This window comes from Balaenoptera borealis (genome assembly GCF_965194805.1).
Source record: "Balaenoptera borealis genome assembly, chromosome: 7".
NCBI lineage: Eukaryota > Metazoa > Chordata > Mammalia > Artiodactyla > Balaenopteridae > Balaenoptera > Balaenoptera borealis.
Genome location: NC_138864.1, coordinates 77,514,309 through 77,534,555, shown reverse-complemented (window position 1 = coordinate 77,534,555; position 20,247 = coordinate 77,514,309). Strand labels below are relative to the sequence as shown.

At 39.4% G+C, this 20,247-nt stretch overlaps 1 protein-coding gene across 19 annotated transcripts in view; it reads left to right on the top strand.

Annotated features, from left to right (window-relative positions):
* ADAM22 (ADAM metallopeptidase domain 22) overlaps positions 1-20,247 on the top strand; it is a gene marked incomplete at its 3' end in the record, with an annotated part of 239,376 nt that overhangs the window by 143,127 nt on the left and 76,002 nt on the right. For all 19 annotated transcript variants that reach the window (XM_082398238.1, XM_082398229.1, XM_082398239.1 and 16 more), the window contains exons 5-7: positions 12,320-12,402; positions 16,709-16,772; positions 18,824-18,893. In XM_082398238.1, the coding sequence (XP_082254364.1) occupies positions 12,320-12,402; positions 16,709-16,772; positions 18,824-18,893 (217 nt within the window). The remainder of the gene's footprint in view (positions 1-12,319; positions 12,403-16,708; positions 16,773-18,823; positions 18,894-20,247) is intronic.

Below are 20,247 nucleotides of genomic sequence, written 5' to 3'. Positions count from 1 at the left end.
GTTAAATTTGCTTCAAGTCATTTTTGGTTTTTAAAGTCTGATAATTCTGTATCAGAGTATCTCCTGTTTCATTTCTATTATACTTTATTTGTGCCTTTACTCTTACTTGGTTAATCTTGTTTGAGTTTTTTTTTTTTTTTAATAAGTTTATTTATTTTATTTATTTATTTTTGGCTGCGTTGGGTCTTCATTGCTGTGCACGGGCCCTCTCTAGTTGTGGCGAGCGGGGGCCACTCTTTGTTGCAGTGTGCGGGCCTCTCATTGCAGTGGCTTCTCTTGTTGCAGAGCACGGGCTGTAGGCACGCGGGCTTCAGCAATTGTGGCACGCGGGCTCAGTAGCTGTGGCTCGCGGGCTCCAGAGCGCAGGCTCAGTAGCTGTGGCGCACGGACTTAGTTGCTCCGCGGCGGCACGCGGGATCTTCCCAGACCAGGGCTCGAACCCGTGTTCCCTGCATCGGCAGGCGGATTCCCAACCACTGCGCCACCAAGGAAGCCCTTGTTTGAGTTTTTTAAGATATATTTTGTTCAAGGAACGAGCTCTACTTCTGTTATTAACGTCTACTTTCTTTTACTTAAAAAAATTCTCCTTTGTTCTTTTCATAACTCATTGAGTTAAAATTTAACTTATTCATTATCAATCTTTCTTTTCTATCAGCGTCTAGGGATGAAGAATTTATTCTTAAGTACCATTTTAGCAGCGTCCTAAAAGTTCTGATGCATACATTTTTTCACTGCCCATAAATACGTATATTCTGTAATTTATACTAGGACTCTTATATGACTCATAAATTATTTGAAATTTTAGAAATAATTTTTAAATTGTTTAAAATTTTTGTATGTAACATTTAAAATTTTTCCAAACACATGAGTATCTTTTGTTGTTGGTTTAATTTTTTTAATGGTAAATGCAGTGTAAAAGATACTAATTCCTTGAAAGTTGGCCTGATTATTTAAAAGAAATAAAAAGTTGGTAATCTTTGATTTTTTAAAAATAGATTGCAAATCATAGAACCAGAAAGAACTTTAGAGACCACCAAATTCAACTCCTCCTTCATTTTACAGGAAAATACCCCCAAAATGGCAAATGACAATCATGTGCTCATAGAAACATTGCTGAAAGAAAAGCACTTAATTTTTTCAGGTTTAGCATCACTTCTTGTCAGATACAACCCTTAAATACTACTTTGCCTCCCTGAAGGAATCGTTTGAGAAGTTTGTCCTTAGTAAGCCAACCCTTTGTTTGTACCTTTAAATTAGGCCTGGGCTAATGCAGAATCATCCACTGAGGAATAAGAATGACCACTGGATGCTAGTGTTGAGTTCTTGAGCACAGTGTTTAAGGGTCAAGTATAACAGGAGAAAGAGATGCTGCAATACAGCCTTCTTTTGGCAGCTAGAAGTGTTCCCTGTTTATCCTTCCTTTTTCAAAAAAAGAGTGGATGGGAGGATGATAGAATGGAAGTGAAATTAAAGGAGAATAAGTTCCTGGTGGTAGTGGGAAAAAATGTCTTTTTTTCTTTACCTCAAACCCTCATATAGTTACATCTTCTAAAACAAAAAAGGAAGAGAAGAAAACAACAAAAATAGTATTCTTTTCAGATGGAACAGAAATCTTTTTCTTCCTTTATTTTAGGGATGCCAAATATGCCTTCGTCTTCTGTAACTGTCTTCCAGACAGTTATACTTTTTCCTATTGATATTCAAACACCAACTACAGAAGAAGGTTTTAGGTAATACGCATGTCTTATGCTAAAGCATTCATACAGAGCAATACATTTAAGTGTCTATTATTTGTTAAAAAGATACAGTAATGTAGTAATTTCCTGGAAAGAGTTATAATTTCATGAGTTTATAATTATATAGTCACTGTATGTGGTCCACATTCATTTTCCATTCTCTCAATTTAGAACTGCAACATAGAGAACCTGCTAAGTACCCTCTCTGTGTTACAGTAATTTGTTGCTGAGGAGCATTCTGTGGGAACCTAAAATGTTTTCGTAGTCTGATCAGACATTGTTATATTAATAGGTCTGTAAATGATTACCTGACAGCTGAAAAATAATTTTTCTTGACTATTTTCTGGTTAAAAATAAGCAATTTTGGAAGCTCTGTTCGACTTAATAAAAGAACTGAAGATCAGGTTTACTGTATTATTTGTGTAAAATAATGATGAGTATTGTTAAATTAAGCTATGGGAAACTAGAATGTCTGGCTAGAGGTAATTGAGATACGGGTTAATCTTTTTAGGTGAGGGCTGCTGTAGTAGACACCTGCGGTTTATTTCACTGAGCCAAGCTTCTTAGAAGCAAAATCTCTAGATTAGGAATATAAAAATTCAATTGGTCACATTGAAAGAGATGAGAAATTGTACTGTGTTGAATAGTGTCCCCTCAAAAGTCATGTCCCCTGGTACCTGTGAATGTGACCTTTTTAGCAAACAGGGCCTTTTCAGGTGTGATAAGTTAAGAGGAGGGCCCTAATCCAATGACTGGTGTCCTTATAAGAGGGAAGTTTAGACATAGAGATGCAGAGACAGACGCACAGGAAGAATGCCATGTGAAGAAGGTGGCAGAGATTGGAGGATGCATCTCCAAGCCAAGGAACACTTAGAATTGTTGGCAACCACTGGAAGTTAGGAAGAAGCAAGGAAGGATTCTTGTCAAGAGGGAGCATGGCTCTGCCAACACCTTGATTTCAGACTTCTCGTCTGCAGTACTGTGAGAGAATAAATTTCTGTTGTTTTAAGCCTCCCAGGTTTTGGTAATCTGTTATGAGAGTCCTAGGAAATGAATACAGAAGGCATTTTGATTATAACTAATGTAAAAACAATTAGAGCATGTGCTGGAGGTGCCTGAGCCTACATACAAGAGGAGAGCGAGTAAGTCTTCAACTTTTAAAAATGGATTGCCTCTCATAAAGACTTTAACAATTGTTCAGTTAGGATACTTGTGAGCTTTAACTCCTGGAAAACTATCATCATTTTTATGTTTTGTTTTCCACAGCTGACAATACCCAGGGGAAATTAGTATAAGGAAAGATTCCTGCACAACAATAAAAATAGATTTTAAGTTCACTGTGTCCCTTGTGGGCTTTTTTTTTTTTAAACTCGAGAGCTCATAAGAAATTTATGGTGCCTATTTTCTGTGGTGTTCACCATTTTCCAATAAGAAACTCTTCTGCTTATCACTTTTATTTATATCCAATAGCTGGCTTTCTAGTTCTGTCTCTTTTTCCTTTCTTGTAGAAACTTTCGCTACAATAATATTCAAGAATATTTGCTGCAATAATATTCTTATATATCTTTCCTCTTCAACAGGAACCATGCATATTTTTAAATGAAATTATTTCCTTTTTTTGTCAGCTAGATTTGTCTCCTTTTAGTTTTTAAAATGTTTTTTGGTGGATGACGATGCTGCAAGATCCTAGTGCTTATCGATGAGCATTAAAATAGTGCAGAGATTTTTGAAGGACCATTTAGCTTTAGATGCTGAAATGAGGTGATAATTTTGATACTGCTTGAACACTTGTATCCTGGAATGGGATGGCAAACACAAATGTCCTAAGGTGTCAACTAGTGGTATAAATGAGAGACAGGCTAGCTGTAATAAGATGAACAATGTGTATCTTATTCTTATCTGCAGCTGATTTGTATCCTACAGCAAAATGCAAATGTGGGAATGGAGGCTCACTGTTCACAAATCTCCTAATCTTCAGGGGAAAATGGAAATCCAAGTTTCAACAACTGTGAGGGTCTAAGATTTTATCCTACTTGCAAGTTAACAAGTTAGCCTGTTGCAGTTTCATCTCTTCTGGCAGAAGACAGGAGATCCTGCGTCAAAGAAGTAGCCAGAATATCAGCATTTTCTTATGCTTGTAGCATGAACCTCGATCCCCAGAGGGTGACAGAGGAAAGGGCCAGGTGACACCTGCACACACAGCATGTTGTGTTACTAGAGAAATTCTGAATTTAAAAAACTAGAATCTTTTATCATAGGAAGTAAACATGCTTCTTTTTTGCTCTAGAGGGAGATAGCTCTATCTTCAAAGGCTTTTCACTCTGCAAACATCCTTGAAAGGACAGTCCAGAACAATTTCAGGCAATGAGGAATCCTAGATTATTGTTATAGAAAAGTGTTATTGAGTAACCTTTCAGAAATTATCTCTATGGGTTATATTAAAAATTACATTTTAATAAGTTGTTTAAATTAAGCTTGTTTACATAAGGGTAGTTTTTTAAAAAAATTATTTTGAAACCTATAGTGCTAAGTTAGAGTCTAGGAAATATTCATTCATACTCTTGATCCTGGACTTGCATTTCATAGCCCAGTATACTAACAAAACAAATTTTAGATCAATATAGGGTTGCCAGTCTTTTTATTTTACTGTATATGGAAACAGCCCCTTCAAAATACCTAAATTCTATTTACTATTGCTCCCAGTTCAAAAAAGAATGACTGTGACAACTAATGCAATATGGTAACCTGGACTGGATCCTGGAAAAGAAAGAGGAAGTTAATGGAAACACTAGTGAAATCTAAATGTTCAGAGCCTAGCAATCGGTAACATTCTGATATCAGTCTTTTAGTTTTGACAAATGTACTCAGGTGATGTAAGATGTTAACAATGGGAGAAACTGAGTGATAGATATACTAGAACTCTCTGTACCATCTTTGCAACTTTTCTGTGAATCTACAATTATTTCAAAATAAAAAAGCCTATTAAAAACTAAAAATGGATAATTTTAATAAAGAGAAGGCAAGAATAAATCTCAAAACAAAGGACAGTTATATGAAAATTAAATGCATTTAGCTTTATGAAAAACTGACTGAATTGCCCTTATTTTTCTTATTTTGGCATGAACTGGTAAAGATTTTGACATGCATAGTGTAGATCCATGGATTATCAACCATGTGATAGCTTTATTTAATTTAATTTACTGTAAAATAAGATGAGATTGCTTTTCTCTCTGTTTTCCTTGGAGAGCCTGTAGAATCAGATAACCTTACATTCTGTAACTGAACAAATGTTTAACTTATGTCCCTTTTATGAATCCCATCTGATTCTATATAATTCCAGGTTATACATTTTAATCAGGGTAGGTTGCTGGATCCTCTCCAAAATAAGATTTAGCTTTTCTAGGAATTCCCTTGATGCAGATGACCCTAGGGAGACTCGGAATATTCCTGACTTTAAAATGTCATTTCTCACTATTGGGAGGGAGAGGCACGTCATGTCAATGCCAATCAGGAGGAAATTGGGAAGAGGCTATTGTAGACAAATGCCTGGCAGAACAGATTCCAGCCATGCAGCCACAAACAGAAGTCTAGCCAGTGCACATGCCTGGGAGAAATTTAGGGTGCAGTAGAGTTCAGGGACAGGTCTTCAGTTCCTGCAAAGGGGAAATTGCCTAGAGCATAGCTTCTCAACCTAAGGCAGCATGTTGGAATCATCTGGGCAGTTTAAAATAATGTTCAGGTTCCATCCCTAGAGGTCCTGATATAATTGGCATGGAATAAGGCTTGGTCTTTTTTAAAAAATACTTACCTCGTGACAGTAATGTGACACTAATGTGCACCCTGGGTGGCGAACTTCTAGAGTGAGCAAGGGTCTCACTTATGGATGAGGATGACTGGCATGAACCCCGATCTGCAGGGCAGAAGCCAGTCCTGGGACTGGTGCCCACAGAGGGGGAGAGAGCTATGACTCAGGGAGCAGAGCAGGATCACAAGGCTTACAGGCCGGTGTTTTGGTCTGGAAGTGTCTGCAGTAACCCTGTCCCTTTTGGGGTGACCAAACTCACACTGATTTTTGCCTGTGACTTTCTTGGATGGAGCACTGAATGACCTGCATCCTGGGAGACCCCTTAGTTCCAGGCTAATGGGACGTTGATTGCTCTAGTCCCTTGAGTCCTGGCCAAAGCATCCTGTATGGTACCCTCTTACCAGCACCTACAAAGAATAGCTCTGCTCTTCCTGGCTCTGTACATGGTAAAATTCTCACATAATCTTTTTTTCATATTTTTATTTATTTATTTGGTTGCACCGGCTCTTAGTTGCAGCAGGTGGGCTTCTTAGTTGTGGCACGCAAACTCTTAGTTGTGGCATGCATATGAGATCTAGTTCCCTGACCAGGGATCGAACCTGGGCCCCCTGCATTGGGAGTGCAGAGTCTTATCCACTGCGCCACCAGGGAAGTCCCTCACGTATTCTTATTTCACCTTTTACCCTCAATTCTGTTTCTGATAAAACCAGCTGGCTTTGGGAGAAAAAGAGAAGAAGTGGAGAAGAGCTATGGCTGTTTATATCTTTTATGCTTCAGTTAGACTCTGCTCAGGAACTAGTGTAGGATTTCAGAGAGCTCAGCAAATGAGGAGCTTTAAAATGCAAAGGCAGACGTAGCGAAAAGCAGTTGTTCTTAAATTTTGAGTGCCTGGAAGTCACTGGAGAGCTTCCAGAGCCTCTGATCGAGGAGTATGTCTGGGGAGAGGCTTAAGAATTTGCATTTCTAATAAGCTGATGCTTTGGGGCTGGACACCACTCTTTGAGAACCACCAACGTAAAGAGACTTGACTCTGCATCCGGCATACCTGGGTGTGAAGGCTCACTTTAAATCTACGTTTTCTCACTTGTGAAATGGAAAAATTAATATTCACTTCCTCAGTCATCATGAAATAGTACATTCATCACCAAGCAGAATGCCCAGGATATGGCATACACTTTCATTCTCTGAAAGATCTCAGTCTTTCTGGTGCCCTCTCCCTGGGGACGGTTTGGTATCGGGTTGAATATTTTTAGGTTAATAATTCCAAATATGATCGACAAAATCAGCTGGGGAACTTTTTGCAACCCTAAAAAGCCTAGAGCCCTCTCTCCTTGGAGATTTGGATCCAGTAGGTCTGAGGGAATGCCTGGGAACCAGTGGGTGGTTCTGGGAGTCACGGTGATTCTGATAGTCAGCTTTGAGAACCCCTGCTGTTGAGCGATATTTCTTTAGGGCAGGGATTCTCAGACACTATAGCTTCATTGAATCATCTGGAGCACTTAAAAAGATGCTGAGGCCTGCGTCCTGTCTCCAGAGAGGATGATTTAATTGGGTTGGAGTACAGCCTGAGCATTGGGATTTTGAAAGCTCCCCAAGGTGTTTCTGATAGGCAGCCAAGGTTGAGGACCACTGCTCTAGTGTATTCTTAGAGTAAGAAAAACATGGGATATTTGTTAAAATGCAGATTCTTGGGTCTAACCTCAGAGCTGCCTAAACAGACTCTCTGGGCGAGAGACACAGTAATCTGCATTATTAATTAGCTAATGCCCTGAATTTAACAATTTGTTAGTCTTAACAAATAAAGTATGAGAATCATAGCTAGAGGGACATATAGAATCCCTCACTGAGTAAATATTGCCTGACTGCATCCAATTATATAGCAGTTTACAGTGGACTTGACTTTGTATCTCATGGATTCCACTTCATTCTTTTGTGAGGCAGTGTGGGTTGTTATTTTCCGCATTTGATTGATGAGGAAGCTGAGATTCTGGGAGGCTCTCCCCCCAACAGCACACTTGGGGATGTAAATATAGATCAGGCACCTGTGCTTCTCTGAAAGGAGACCACAGTTTAGTGGGGGCATGGGACAGAAACAAGAATGCAGATAGAAGGAGATAAAATATGAAACTTCAGGGAAAGAAGGGTTAGCAAGGTTAATTTTATGAGGAGGAGGGAATCTGAGAAGGCTTTTTGGAAGAGGTGGCCCTGGTCCATCTTGGAGCTGATAAAGTTGTAGTTTCCTTTGAGGGTCTGGATGGAGAGCAAATGACCATGGCCTTGCAGCTGTGCTCTAATTAGTGTCTTTTATTGGGTTTTCATAGTTTTATAACCCAGGCTGTGTAACTTCCTTTACATTATCATCTCATCATATGTGTAATAAATTCTGCTTTTCTTTTGAGTTCTGGATGCTTAATAAAAATGTGGTTTGTGTTTGAATTTTTCAAGTAAATGATTATTTCAACTTCCCTAGAATTAAATTTCAGTAAGCTTTTTTCCCCAGGGAAGATAAACCAGTATGACATGTGAATTATCATATAGTTCATTTTTATAGAGGTGGGTAATTTTTTTAGCTACAACTATCTAATTAGCTAAAAATAAACATCTGTACTGTTATGACTGTGTTATTAAATCAATGAGTATGAAGAAAGTTTCAAGGACAATGGATTTATTTCTGGAACAAAAGAGACAGCAAGGAATAAAGCCATGACTGGCAGTTGGATAAAGAGCTAAACTCTGTTGGGATGTGCTGGCTTTTTTCTTTTCCTACATCTGTCTTAGGTTATTTTCTATAATACCTACTTCCATAAAGCATCTCGTTCCTTAAGAAAGTCATGTGAAGGTATGGAGAAACTTTATTATTGATAAGATTTGAGAAAGTTGGTTTAAGTGGTAGTCTTTATTAAAATATGTAATTTTTAATAAAATGCATTTTATTATTTTAAAATGCCATGCATCTTTTAATTTTTTTTTTTTTTATTTATTTTTATGGCTGTGTTGGGCCTTCATTTCTGTGTGAGGGCTTTCTCTAGTTGTGGCAAGCGGGGGCCACTCTTCATCGCGGTGCACGGGCCTCTCACTATCGTGGCCTCTCTTGTTGCGGAGCACAGGCTCCAGACGCGCAGGCTCAGTAATTGTGGCTCATGGGCCTAGTTGCTCCGTGGCATGTGGGATCTTCCCAGACCAGGGCTCGAACCCGTGTCCCCTGCATTGGCAGGCAGACTCTCAACCACTGCGCCACCAGGGAAGCCTGCCATGCATCTTTTAAAACAGATATGTGTAAAGAAATACAATTATATTTGTCTTTTAAACTATCCACTAAAATTTTAAACGCACATATTCTTTGACCTACACATCTGGTAATCTGTCCTACATATATACTGACAGAGTGCACAGAAATATATGAAAGAATGTTTGTTGCAATAACCTAAATGTCCATTTGTACAGGATTGTTTAGATGAGTTGTGGTTCACCCCTGTGATAGAATATTCTGCCATCATTGAAAGAATGAGGTTGATGTTAAGGTTACCTTAAGGAAAAAAATCAAGTGGCAGAACAGTATGGATAGTGTAAACTCATTTATGCACTGAAAAGGATATATGTATATTTATGTATATACACATTTCCTTAAATATGCATAGACAACTCCTGATGTGGTACACAAAATCTGTCAAAAATGCTTACCTTTTAGGAAGCAACTGCAGCCTGGACAATGTGCAGGAAGGGGATATTTTCACTCTTTACCATGTACCACCTGAATTCTTAGGATTTTTGCCATAAGTATTTATTATTTTAAAAATAATGTGTGAAAATACTTATTTAAAAGCAAAAATCTATTAAATTTATTTTGTCTATTTATTTTAATAATTTAACTATAGATTTATATAAATTAAAGAAGCCCTTTAACATTAAGGCCTCTATTCTGGACTAAGAAATATTTCCAGGCATGTCAAAGGAAAAAAAACAATCTACTTTAGTTCTAAGTTGAAATAATTGTTGATTTATGGCGAATAAGTCCTGAAAAAAAAAGTTACAACACAAAAATTAATTTCCACTATTATTTAGAAGAATTACACATAATGCCAGTTGAGAGCCTCAAGATTTGAATTATAATAGTCTAAATTGAGGAGATTTCCCCCCCTGGTGTTTATGCTTCTCTTGAAGTGTCATGGAAACATTTGATAATGATTCAACCATATTGAGCTCTTCACTTCATTTGCGGTGTTAGGCTTTTGTGCAGACGGATCATGATCATATGCTGTTTTTGGATTGACTCCTATTTTTCAGAATCAGAAATTAGTGAAAGATTGTTTTCTATTATCTAATCGTCTATTTAACCCCTATATAATGGATTGTTTCAAAACATGAACTCTTTGTCCTTTTTTATGATTTAACATAACATGTTTCCAAAGTTGGTATTTTAAAGAAAACTTTAGTAATTTATAAAACATGTCTTATATGCCTGTACCTCTGATGTATTTTCCCCACATACAATGACTTGTCAGCTTCCATTGTTCCCTAACCTGACACCATAATTCTTGTGATTATCTTCCTGGTTTCTGTTTCTCTTTGTTTCTACTATCTTTCTACCTACTCTTCACTGTGAGTTTTAGACCTCTGAGAGAGATCTGATTGGGTTATTTAGTCTGTGTCCAATTTAAAGAAATGCTGCTCTGTCTTTCCAGGTCACCCCATTGACCTTTGGCTTTTTGTGTCTGGCCAATCAAATGGTAGAGTTTTGATTGGTCTAATCAGATGTGTCCAGGAAATCAAGGTCATTTGAAACATAGTAACCTCTCCTCCACTAATCTTTTGGATAGTTCACCAATCCAACAGCCCAACAGAGGGAATTTTAAGTTCTGTTAAATTTACCCCCCAGCTTTACTCCAAAAATTAAAAACAAACAAACAAACAAAAACAGCCTAGGGGAAGCTTGCATTGCATAACTCACAGGTTCTAGGTCCAACTCATAAGTAATGTAGGGGGAAGGACACAGGCCTCGCATTCACACATTCACACAAAGTTTGCACCCCTACATGGCAACTTCCCAGGTGGACAGCCTTGACTCAGAGATTGTGACCTCCTATGTGAAATAGAGACGGCAATATTTCTTTGTAGAAGCGATGTGAGGATTTAAGGAGATTGTGTGTGTAAACTGAGTAGGACAATAGGTGACACACAGTAATCATAATGGTAGCAAACGTTTATTGAGTGTGTACCAAGTGCCATGCATTATTCTAAGCCCTTTATGCATGTTAGCTCTTTAATCCTCTGAACAACCCTATGAGATTATTACACAGGGAGGCTCTGTGATTTGCTTGAGATTACACGGCTAGTAAGTGAAGGAGCTGATAGCTCACACTGTTAACATCCAAACCAACCCTACCCTGGAAGTCAGGGACTGGCTTTGTTTCTCCCCTTAAGTCTATGGCCTTCTGGGTTCCACTGCCTGTCAGAATTACGCGTGAAGGACCTCCCTATCTTATCCTCCATCCGATCCAACCCCAGTCCTCAGTTCGTGATTCTCAGTGACTCCCTTGGGAGTGTGGAGGTGTCAGGGTGTCAGGGCTTGTGCTGCGTGCCATTTTGCCTGCTCCCTCAGCAAAGCTGAGCTTCACCCTGTTCTGTGGGGTTATCTCCTGAGGAACAGCAGGCTCAGGCCAGGCTGCCTTCCTTGGAATTCCGGTGAAGAAAATGTCTTCAACCTTGTTCCATCATTATGTCTTCCTGTTCTCTCCCCTGCCCTTGTCAAGCACTGAGTATTTTAAGTGGGGTTAGTCCTTAAGCCAGACTGTGAAGTAGGTAACATTTGCCCCTTTAAAGCACCCATTCCTTCAGTCCTTCTTACATTGCTCTTTCACATATCAGTGAGTCAGTAGAATTAAAAGCTTTCAGCTTCTGAGGAAATGGGAGATTAGTGGGGGAATGGGAAAGGTCCTTTAGACCAGTACTTCTCAAACTTAAATGTGCATATGAATCACCTAGGTACCTTGTTAAAATGCTGATTCTGATCCAGTAGGTTGGGGGTGGGCCCTGGGATTCTGCATTTCTGACGTGCTTCTGGTGATGCCATTGCTGCTGTTTTCTAGACCACAGTCTGAGTAGCAAGCATCTAACGACTGGGGTACCACCTTGAGATGCCAGAGGCTCTACCCTGTTACCTTTTCCAGGAACATTTAATCCAAAGAAATGAGTCTCTTAGTGCAATTTCATTAATTTGGCTCACTTCTAGAAGAAACTTCTCAATTTCAAACCCTACCCTAGACTGCTTACCAGTAAAGCCATTCCTGGTTGGAGAAAAGACTAGTGTAAACTTGTCAAGTTTTGATAACTGTAAAAATAGGCATTTTGCTCCATCAATTTAATTTAGTGACTCTCAGATGATTTATATTCATTTTACTTCACTTTATGGGAAAGCACATCATTTTGCTGCTACTCAAGGTTGAGTTTCTCAGGACTGGGGAAATCGCTGATTGAACTTTTCCTGGTGCTGGGGGCCACATATGTATTTCAGAGTCTGTTTCTTTGTTCCGTCTATCATCACCTACATAAAAGGAAAGTTAAGTCAACTTTTATTTCCCTGTCTTTTGATTTGGAGTCAGCTCGCTGGGAGTGTTTATGAATAATTCTGTTAGAAATGGTTTGATAATACTAGCCTGGATAGTGAAACATTGTACAGAGCTTTGCACATGGAGGTGCAGTGTGGGCAGAAACCTGTGAAACGATGTGGCAGATTCTCTTTGTGGTGGCAAAGGCTTATGTTCTTTATTTCTGCTTTCAGGGAGGAGAGCACTGTTACTACCAGGGCCACATCCGAGGAAACCCTGCCTCATTTGTGGCATTGTCAACATGCCATGGACTTCAGTAAGTGTCCCCAAATTTTTTGTATCATCCATTTTTTTTCAATCACTTATTTTCTTTATTTTTAATGCACCGTGGTCAAAATCTCTATTTTATATCAAGAACTAATTTTAAATCAGTGGTGGATCAAATCTTTTTCTCATTTGTGGTTTATAAACCAAGCAGACTGTTAAATTAGAGATGCAGAGACCAGGGGCTCTATGATTATAATATGCATCCTTAGTGACGTTTGAAACATTTTTCTAGTTTCATCCAGATGGAGACAGGAGTGGTTTGGGTAACTTTTTGTTCTCTGTTTCCGTGGGTGTTTAGCCCCTTGGTACCCGTTCTACCCCTCCTACTCCTTGATGTTCATTTTTACATTTGTATGGAATAATAGAGATTTCAGGAGGTGGAGACTCCTGACTCCTTGCACAAAGACAAGGGCTGCAGGTGATCTCAAGAGCTCATGTGTTTTAGCCCTTTATTCAGCCAGAATCCCACCTAACTCACAGCAAACTCGTGGGAGGGTCCATTTGTTCTCAGAAATCTCTATGGAACAAAGTTCATCCTTCCTAAGGGCCTCGCTTCCTTTTACATAACCTTCACTATCAAAGTAGGATTGCTGATGTTTACTGTGGAAATAGATCAGCTTCCTCCATCCTGTCATGATGGTGATACCCAGGTGGCTGTCTGTCTCTTACTTGTCTTGTGAGCCCTTATAAAGATACTGTGTCAGCCCTCAGCATTCTACTTAGACTAAATCATCCAAGCTCCTTGTTACTTTTTGGGGCCCAGAACCAGCTAGCACTTTAGTTTTGTGAAATTTTTGTTTGGAAGCTTTAAAATACTTCCTGTCTGTTACCAAGTTAGAGATGTGGGTTTTTCATCTAACCAACAGTTATTGAGCATCTGGTGTGTGCCAGCCACTTGGAATATTAAGGGAATTAGAATGTGAGCCCTGCCTGCAAGAGCTCCCAGTCTAGTGGGGAAGCTAAATCTAGCCCAGCTTCGTGTTATGGAATGTGGTAGGTATACTTGTTTTCTTTGAGAGAGAAAAAAACTGAGAAAAACGCAGGCTGAGGGTGGGCACTGAAGAATGAGGTCATCCCTGAGGGCTCCAGAGAGATGTCACCTGAAGAAGATGGAGTGGGCCCTGGAACAGGCTTTGATAGAATCTTTCAGGAGAGGGGTTCGACTGACAGGTCCAAAGAAAGTGAGGAAAGAGACCTAATGGGAAAGGCTGGGAAGTCTAGCCAGTCTGCCTAAGTGGTGCCTCTGGTCAGGCTCTGGCAGTAGGTACGTGAGAGGCAGGAAGGAGAGAACACAGGGATCCGATAAATAGCCAGAGAAAGGAGGTCACATGCCTGAGAGCAGGATGGACCTCCATTTGCTTATTGCTTTTTTTCTAAAGGACCATTTTACTAATTTTAAATAAATTCTTTGAATAAGGAGACATTTTTACAAACATGGAATCCGTTCCTAATATCTGAGAGCCTCTGTGTTCTTAATCTGGAAAAAGAAACGTCGATATCCCCTTCAGCAGTAAAATTGTCATCTCTGATCTCAAGATGAGCACAGCTGTCAGCCAGGAATAGTACACTGGGCCTGCCGACTTTTGTGACAGCAAATGTCTGTTCTAGGCTTTCTCCTTCCTCTCTCTTCCTCTTAAAATCTCAGTCCAAAGTCACAGTGTTAAGTGTCTTCCCCAGTGCATGTTCCAATTCCTCCCTGCCCCTCCCCTCCCCCACCCCCCAGTTTTCCAAATGGACACCATATTGTGAGAATCAGAGAGAAGGTATTACTGCCTTCTAAGGACCCTAACAGACCTGAGACCCTCAGACCAACAGCTACTAATCCTACACAGTTCTAAGGATGGAAAGGGAACTTGAAGGACGTTTTAGTGACTAGATGAGGAGTTGATCTCAGAGCTGGCTTCTGTTGTTGTAACTAAGTAAAATTTATTTCTCCCTTTAGAAACTTTTTCATTTAAGACTAAACAAGAAGAAACAAACAGAAAACCCACCGTGTGTAGGGACACTGTCAGGATTGTGTACAGATGTATTTTGGTGTTCTTAGACTTTTATGAGCATGTGAAAAAATTCACTCTTGTTCCTTTTTGTTATTTATTAATTATTACTTTTCATCTTGATTTTACCTTCTGAACAAACATTGCTGACAGAAATATTTGGGGGAGCTATTTCTAAATATTAAATAATTTATGTTGTCTCAATTGCAGTGATTTAGATATGAGATATATTATTTCATCCATGACTCATCTTCTATAAATGACCAAGTACATGTTGAGATTTTTCATTTTTCTTGATTTACTGAATTCCATTAAAGAACATAAAGGGTAAAATAATCAAACTCATATCTTTTCCATAAAGAACCTGCAGGAGCACATTTTTTTTCAAATTTGAAGGACTGATGGGCAATATTTTGGTCCTGGTATGTCTGATGTTTTGACAAAATCCTGTAACTATGGGAACATTAAAGAATGGAATCAAATGTAAGTTTATTGCCCTCTTGTGGCAATTTGTAAGAATGACTATTTCCTTTCAAAATCTTGTTTTGGTGCAGCCTTTTATAATTTTAGTTCAATCGATTGGCCGGTAATGACTTGGTCCTAGCTATAGGATTTTATCAATTATAAACTCTGTGATGGACTCAGTATACTATTTTGAATTTATATAAATGTAACAGAAAGCTTTCAATCCTCAAAGTAAATGAAACACACATGCTTTTTAATTGTTAAAGAATCAAAAATGGCATATTTTCATTTAGGGAACCAGGACTTCCCTGGTGGTCCAGTGGTTAAGACTCCACACTTCCAGTGCAGGGGGCATGGGTTCGATCCCTAGTCCAGGAAGTTCCACATGCCCTGGGGCCAAAAAAATAATAATAATTCATTTAGGGAACCAGAATCTTCATGGATGGTGTCAGAATCTGCTTTGTTTATACCATGTATCATGATGTTTAAATCCAATAAAAAATAACTGATTTTTGCATTGGATACTAACTTAATTCAAGAGGAAATAGCACCCAATACTATTTAAACAAAACAATCTGCTTGCTACTTAATCAGTGTAGCCATGTGAACTTTGGCAAAGGGTGATGGTTTTGTACAGTTTTCTGGTTGAGTCTGGCCTGATATCAGCAGAATGTTCACTGCCATATTTGGTCTACTGTTCTGAAAATGCTCCCCTCACTGATTCCTTAGGCATATATTGTCAGTAATATCTTACAATCTGCGTCTGTTTATCTTTAAATTCCAAATGCAATGTCATCCAAATTCAGAAAGTGCACTTTGGGTTGAAAACATTACAGATGTGAAAAGGGCAGTTCTAAGGGTATATGAAAGTAGAGGACATGTGGAAGATGTTACTGCAGGAGTGAATGAATTTGGATTGACACAGAGCTGGAGGCCATTATAATTGTAGCTCAGGAAACCAGCCGATTTCACTAAGCGATCAATGAAAGACACATACTATTCTATGGTTAGCAGCTTGGGTATAATGCAGTCATTTCCACCTAACACTGAAAAGTGACTGCAGAAGATCACAGCTTCACCCCCCTCAGACACCTGAGTGGTAACACAAGTTCCTTCAGTATCAGAAGGGACCTGATCTTAGTAGAAAAACCACATTCCTCTAAATGGGGTGGCTATCGGATCTTTCTGAGTGGGAGTCGAGGCCATATGTAGCTTAAGATGCCCTGCAGAGGATTTCTCAATTGGCTGATAGTCATCTCTAGCCAATGAGGTCCAAAACTGAACTTCAGATTTGCGCCCTGTTCCTTGCATCCTGCTGCCTTGTGCCCGCCTTATTCTGCTCTTCCTGCAGCTTTTTTCATCTTATTAAATGTATATGATGTGTGTGTATGTATGTGTGTGTGTGAGATACGTGGAGTGGGGTGTGTGTGTCTGTGGTATGTGGTGTGTATATGTGTGGGGTTGTGGTGTGTAATGTATGGTATATGGTGTGTGTGTGTGGTATGGTATGTGGGTGGTGTGTGTGTAGTATGGGTGGTGTGTGTGGTGTATGTGTGTGTGTGTGTAGTACGGGTGGTGTGTGTGGTATGGGTGGTGTGTGTGAGTGTGTATGATGTGTGGTGTGTGTGGTGTGTGTGAGTGTGTATGATGTGTGGTGTGGGTGGTATGTGTGTGTGGGGGGGGTGTGCTATGTGGTGTGCACCCCGTGTGATGGGTGGGACTGGGACGTGGGCATTGAGAAGCAAACTGGCCCTCCGGCTGCTGCTGACTTTAAAATGATCTTGTTCTGAGGCAAGAGTCAATTGCCAGGCCTAACTATTTTCTTGTCCTTGGCAGTGGGATGTTCTATGATGGGAACCACACCTATCTCATCGAGCCAGAAGGAAATGACACCTCCCAAGTAAGTGCTCCTTCTGTTTGCTGTGGCAAATGTAAATGTTGATGCTGGGAGCTTTTTTTCCCTCTTTTTTTCTCTCTATTTTGCTTTATTTTCATATTTTAGGGTCAGGAATATATGTATACATATATACGTATAATATATACACATATATATTTAAATTAAATAGTGAATAAGGCAAAATCACAGTGATCTTTTCCAAAAAAATCTGACTATTACTCTTCCATTCGGTTGGAAATACTTTCCTTCTGAGGTGTTCTGAAGCCTTCATTTCTGTCTCCACCATAATGTGCTGTGGTCTGTCTTAATCTGCTCAGGCTATCATTATAAAATACTGGGTGGCTTAAACCACAGAAATTTATTTTCGCACAGTTCTGGGGACTGGAAGTCCAAGATCAAGGTGCCAGCAGGTTCAGTGTCCATTGAGGGCTCTCTCCCTGGGGTGCAGACAGCCACCTTCTCACTGTGTCCTCACATGACAGAGAGAGAGTGTGAGGTCTGGTGTCTTTTCCTCTTCTTATAAGGGCACAAGCCTTATCAGATTAGGACCTCACTCTTGTGACCTCTGTTAACCTTTATTGCATCCTCACAGGCCCTGTCTCCCAATATAATCACATTAGGAGTTTAGGGCTTAAACATGAATTTTGGAAGACACATAGTCAGTTCATAACAGATCGAATCCACAGATAATGTGATTTTCCACCCTTTTTCTTTTCTAGATTCCAGATTTTTCTCTATTGCCCATTTTCTTTAAGGCCCCGTGGTGATGAAGTTTAGAGAAATCTGGGTTTTCTCAATTCTCTCTCTCACTTTAGTTGAAACATTCATTTTTCACAAATTAGAAAAGGGTTACTATTACTGGCTACAGAGAAACATAATGCACTTCCATCCTAGCTCTGTACACACAGATATTCTTCCATGTATCATGGAACACTGATCAAACACTTAGAGAGGCAAATAATTTCAAGAAACACACATTGTTTTGCCACTCATAAACAATGTTGTGTGGGAAACTATCTGTTTTGTGTGTTATTTTCTGGGTACCCACTGAAAGCTGTCCTGTCACTTTGCTTGACAGTGTGATTTTTTTTTGTTTTTAAATAAATTTATTTATTTATTTTTGGCTGTGTTGGGTCTTTGTTGCTGTGTGCGGGCTTTCTCTAGTTGCAGTGAGCGGGGGCTACTCTTCGTTGTGGTGCGCAGGCTTCTCACTGCGGTGGCTTCTTGTTGCAGAGCACGGGATCTAGGCGCATGGGCTTCAGTAGTTGTGGCTTGCGGGCTCTAGAGTGCAGGCTCAATAGTTGTGGTGCGTGGACCTAGCTGCTCCGCGGCATGTGGGATCTTCCCGGACCAGGGCTTGAACCCGCGTCCCCTGCATTGGCAGGCGGATTCCTAACCACTGCGCCACCAGGGAAGCTGACAATGTGATTTTTTAAAAAAGTAATATCATGAAACTGGACTATTTATGACATTCTTTTTTTGGTAATTGAAGGAAGCCAGATGAAGTTATTTGAATGTTCGTTAAGTTTTCTTAGATGAAACATGGCTTTTTATCTGTTGGTTTTTCACAGAAGTTTATGTGACACTTGAATTTTGAGGCAGGGTCTGCTTTGGGCATTCTGCTTGTTCCAGTCATCCTGCTTCCCAGTACAGGCAGACTGTTAGCTCTGCAGTGTGCCTAACAAAGCTGTCAGGCTCTAAAAGGGGGCAGGCCTCCGTGGAAAGGAACCAGTCGTAAAAAACATTAACCCATTTTCCCAGACGTCTTGCTTCTCTTGGGGGGAATAGGTCCATTCATTTCTTTTTGATTACTGCAGGCTTTGGCTTCTCTGTCTGTGAAGGCGTCTTGCTTTTAATGGGCTGTCACTCTGGTGCTGGGAGAATACAAGAGTGAGCTGGAGGGGTTGTGCAATGGCTCTTCGCCTTTCCAAACCCAAGAGAATGCGTAGTCAAGCGACGGTTCTTTTAAGGTCTAAGCTCCTCCAGCTATGATTGCCTGAGCCTGGAGATATCTGGTTGTTCATGCCTCATCTCTCTTGTTTGTGTTGTTTCAGGAGGATTTCCGTTTTCATTCAGTTTACAAATCCAGACTGTTTGAATTTCCCTTGGATGATCTTCCATCTGGTATGATCTTCTTATAGTGATTTAAAAAAAAAAGACAACTTTAGTAATTCATTTTAATGCTTTAGAGCTAATTATATGTGGAATATCATCAGCCTGTGACTGCTCATAACAGTTTTAGAAAGTCAAGTGACATCAAGAGAGAGAATAAAATGCAAACCTACCTCATGTTTATAGTGGATGAGTTTGGAAAGATATAGCTTGAACATGATGAAGGAAAACTTTTTAAAATTATAAGACTCAAAGTAAGGTATTACAGGAGAAATAATGTTAAAGCAAAAATTGGTCTGCATACATAGAATATATAAAATTCATTATTGGTGAAATACTGAGTTTGTAAACATAGAGATGAACCCTTAATTATTTTCCTGTTTGTTGTTTCCTCATCTCTTTTTGCCCCAGCATTTTAAGAAAGAACTATTGTAGATTAACATTTATCATTATGATGTGCTATTTGTGAAATTGGTCTTCCTTCCCATGTGTGTTTATGGGTCCATCTATTTATAGATTTGATATGAGAGTTGCATCCATGTCTTCTCTTGGAAAGAAAGGCAGAGTACTCATGCTTTGGCCTCGTTAGTGGAGCAATGATTATGCAGAGTGCATTTATCTTTGGCTATGCTAGAATCATTCATGTTCTCCTTCTAAAGATAGGGCACACTTTGAATATCTGATGTGGAGATGCTTCCTCCCCTATTTAGTGAGCCCTGACTATGACCATAGTACATTCTAATTTTTAAACTCTTTTTAGTCTTTGCAACAGTTCTGTGAGGTCAATATTATCATTCCTATTTTATAGATGAAGAAACAGAAGCTCAGCTAGTTTGTTTTTTCTAGGGTCCCACAGCTAGTAAGGGGCTGAATGGGGGTTTGGATTATGGCATTATGAGAATGTACCCTGGGAGAGAGGCACAAGGGCAAATGGAAAAATTACTAGACTAAAGCAAACCCTAAACTACTACTTAGGAAAATGACTTAAAGGCTGCATTGTCTTCTCATTGGAAAATGAAATAAGTGTTTTCTAATGTTCCTTCCTCCCTGAAACAAATTTGTAACTCCTTGACTTTCTGCGGTTACCCTGAAGAGAAACAGAACTCACCCCTTCTCTCCTGCTGCCAAAGAAATAGAGGATCCTGTTTTACAGAATTCACTATTTGGAAAAATCTGCAAATGAGCATATAGCTAGCTGCTTTTACTTTACATGGACACTTTAGACTGTTCCTTCGTTATCTATGAAACTTTTTATAATCCCTATTATGGGAAGAAAATAAATCATGGTTAGCTGCCTGAGAACAAAGTTACAATCTTATAGGCATTACTGGAAACAATAAACATTAATTAATATTTAAAGGAATAA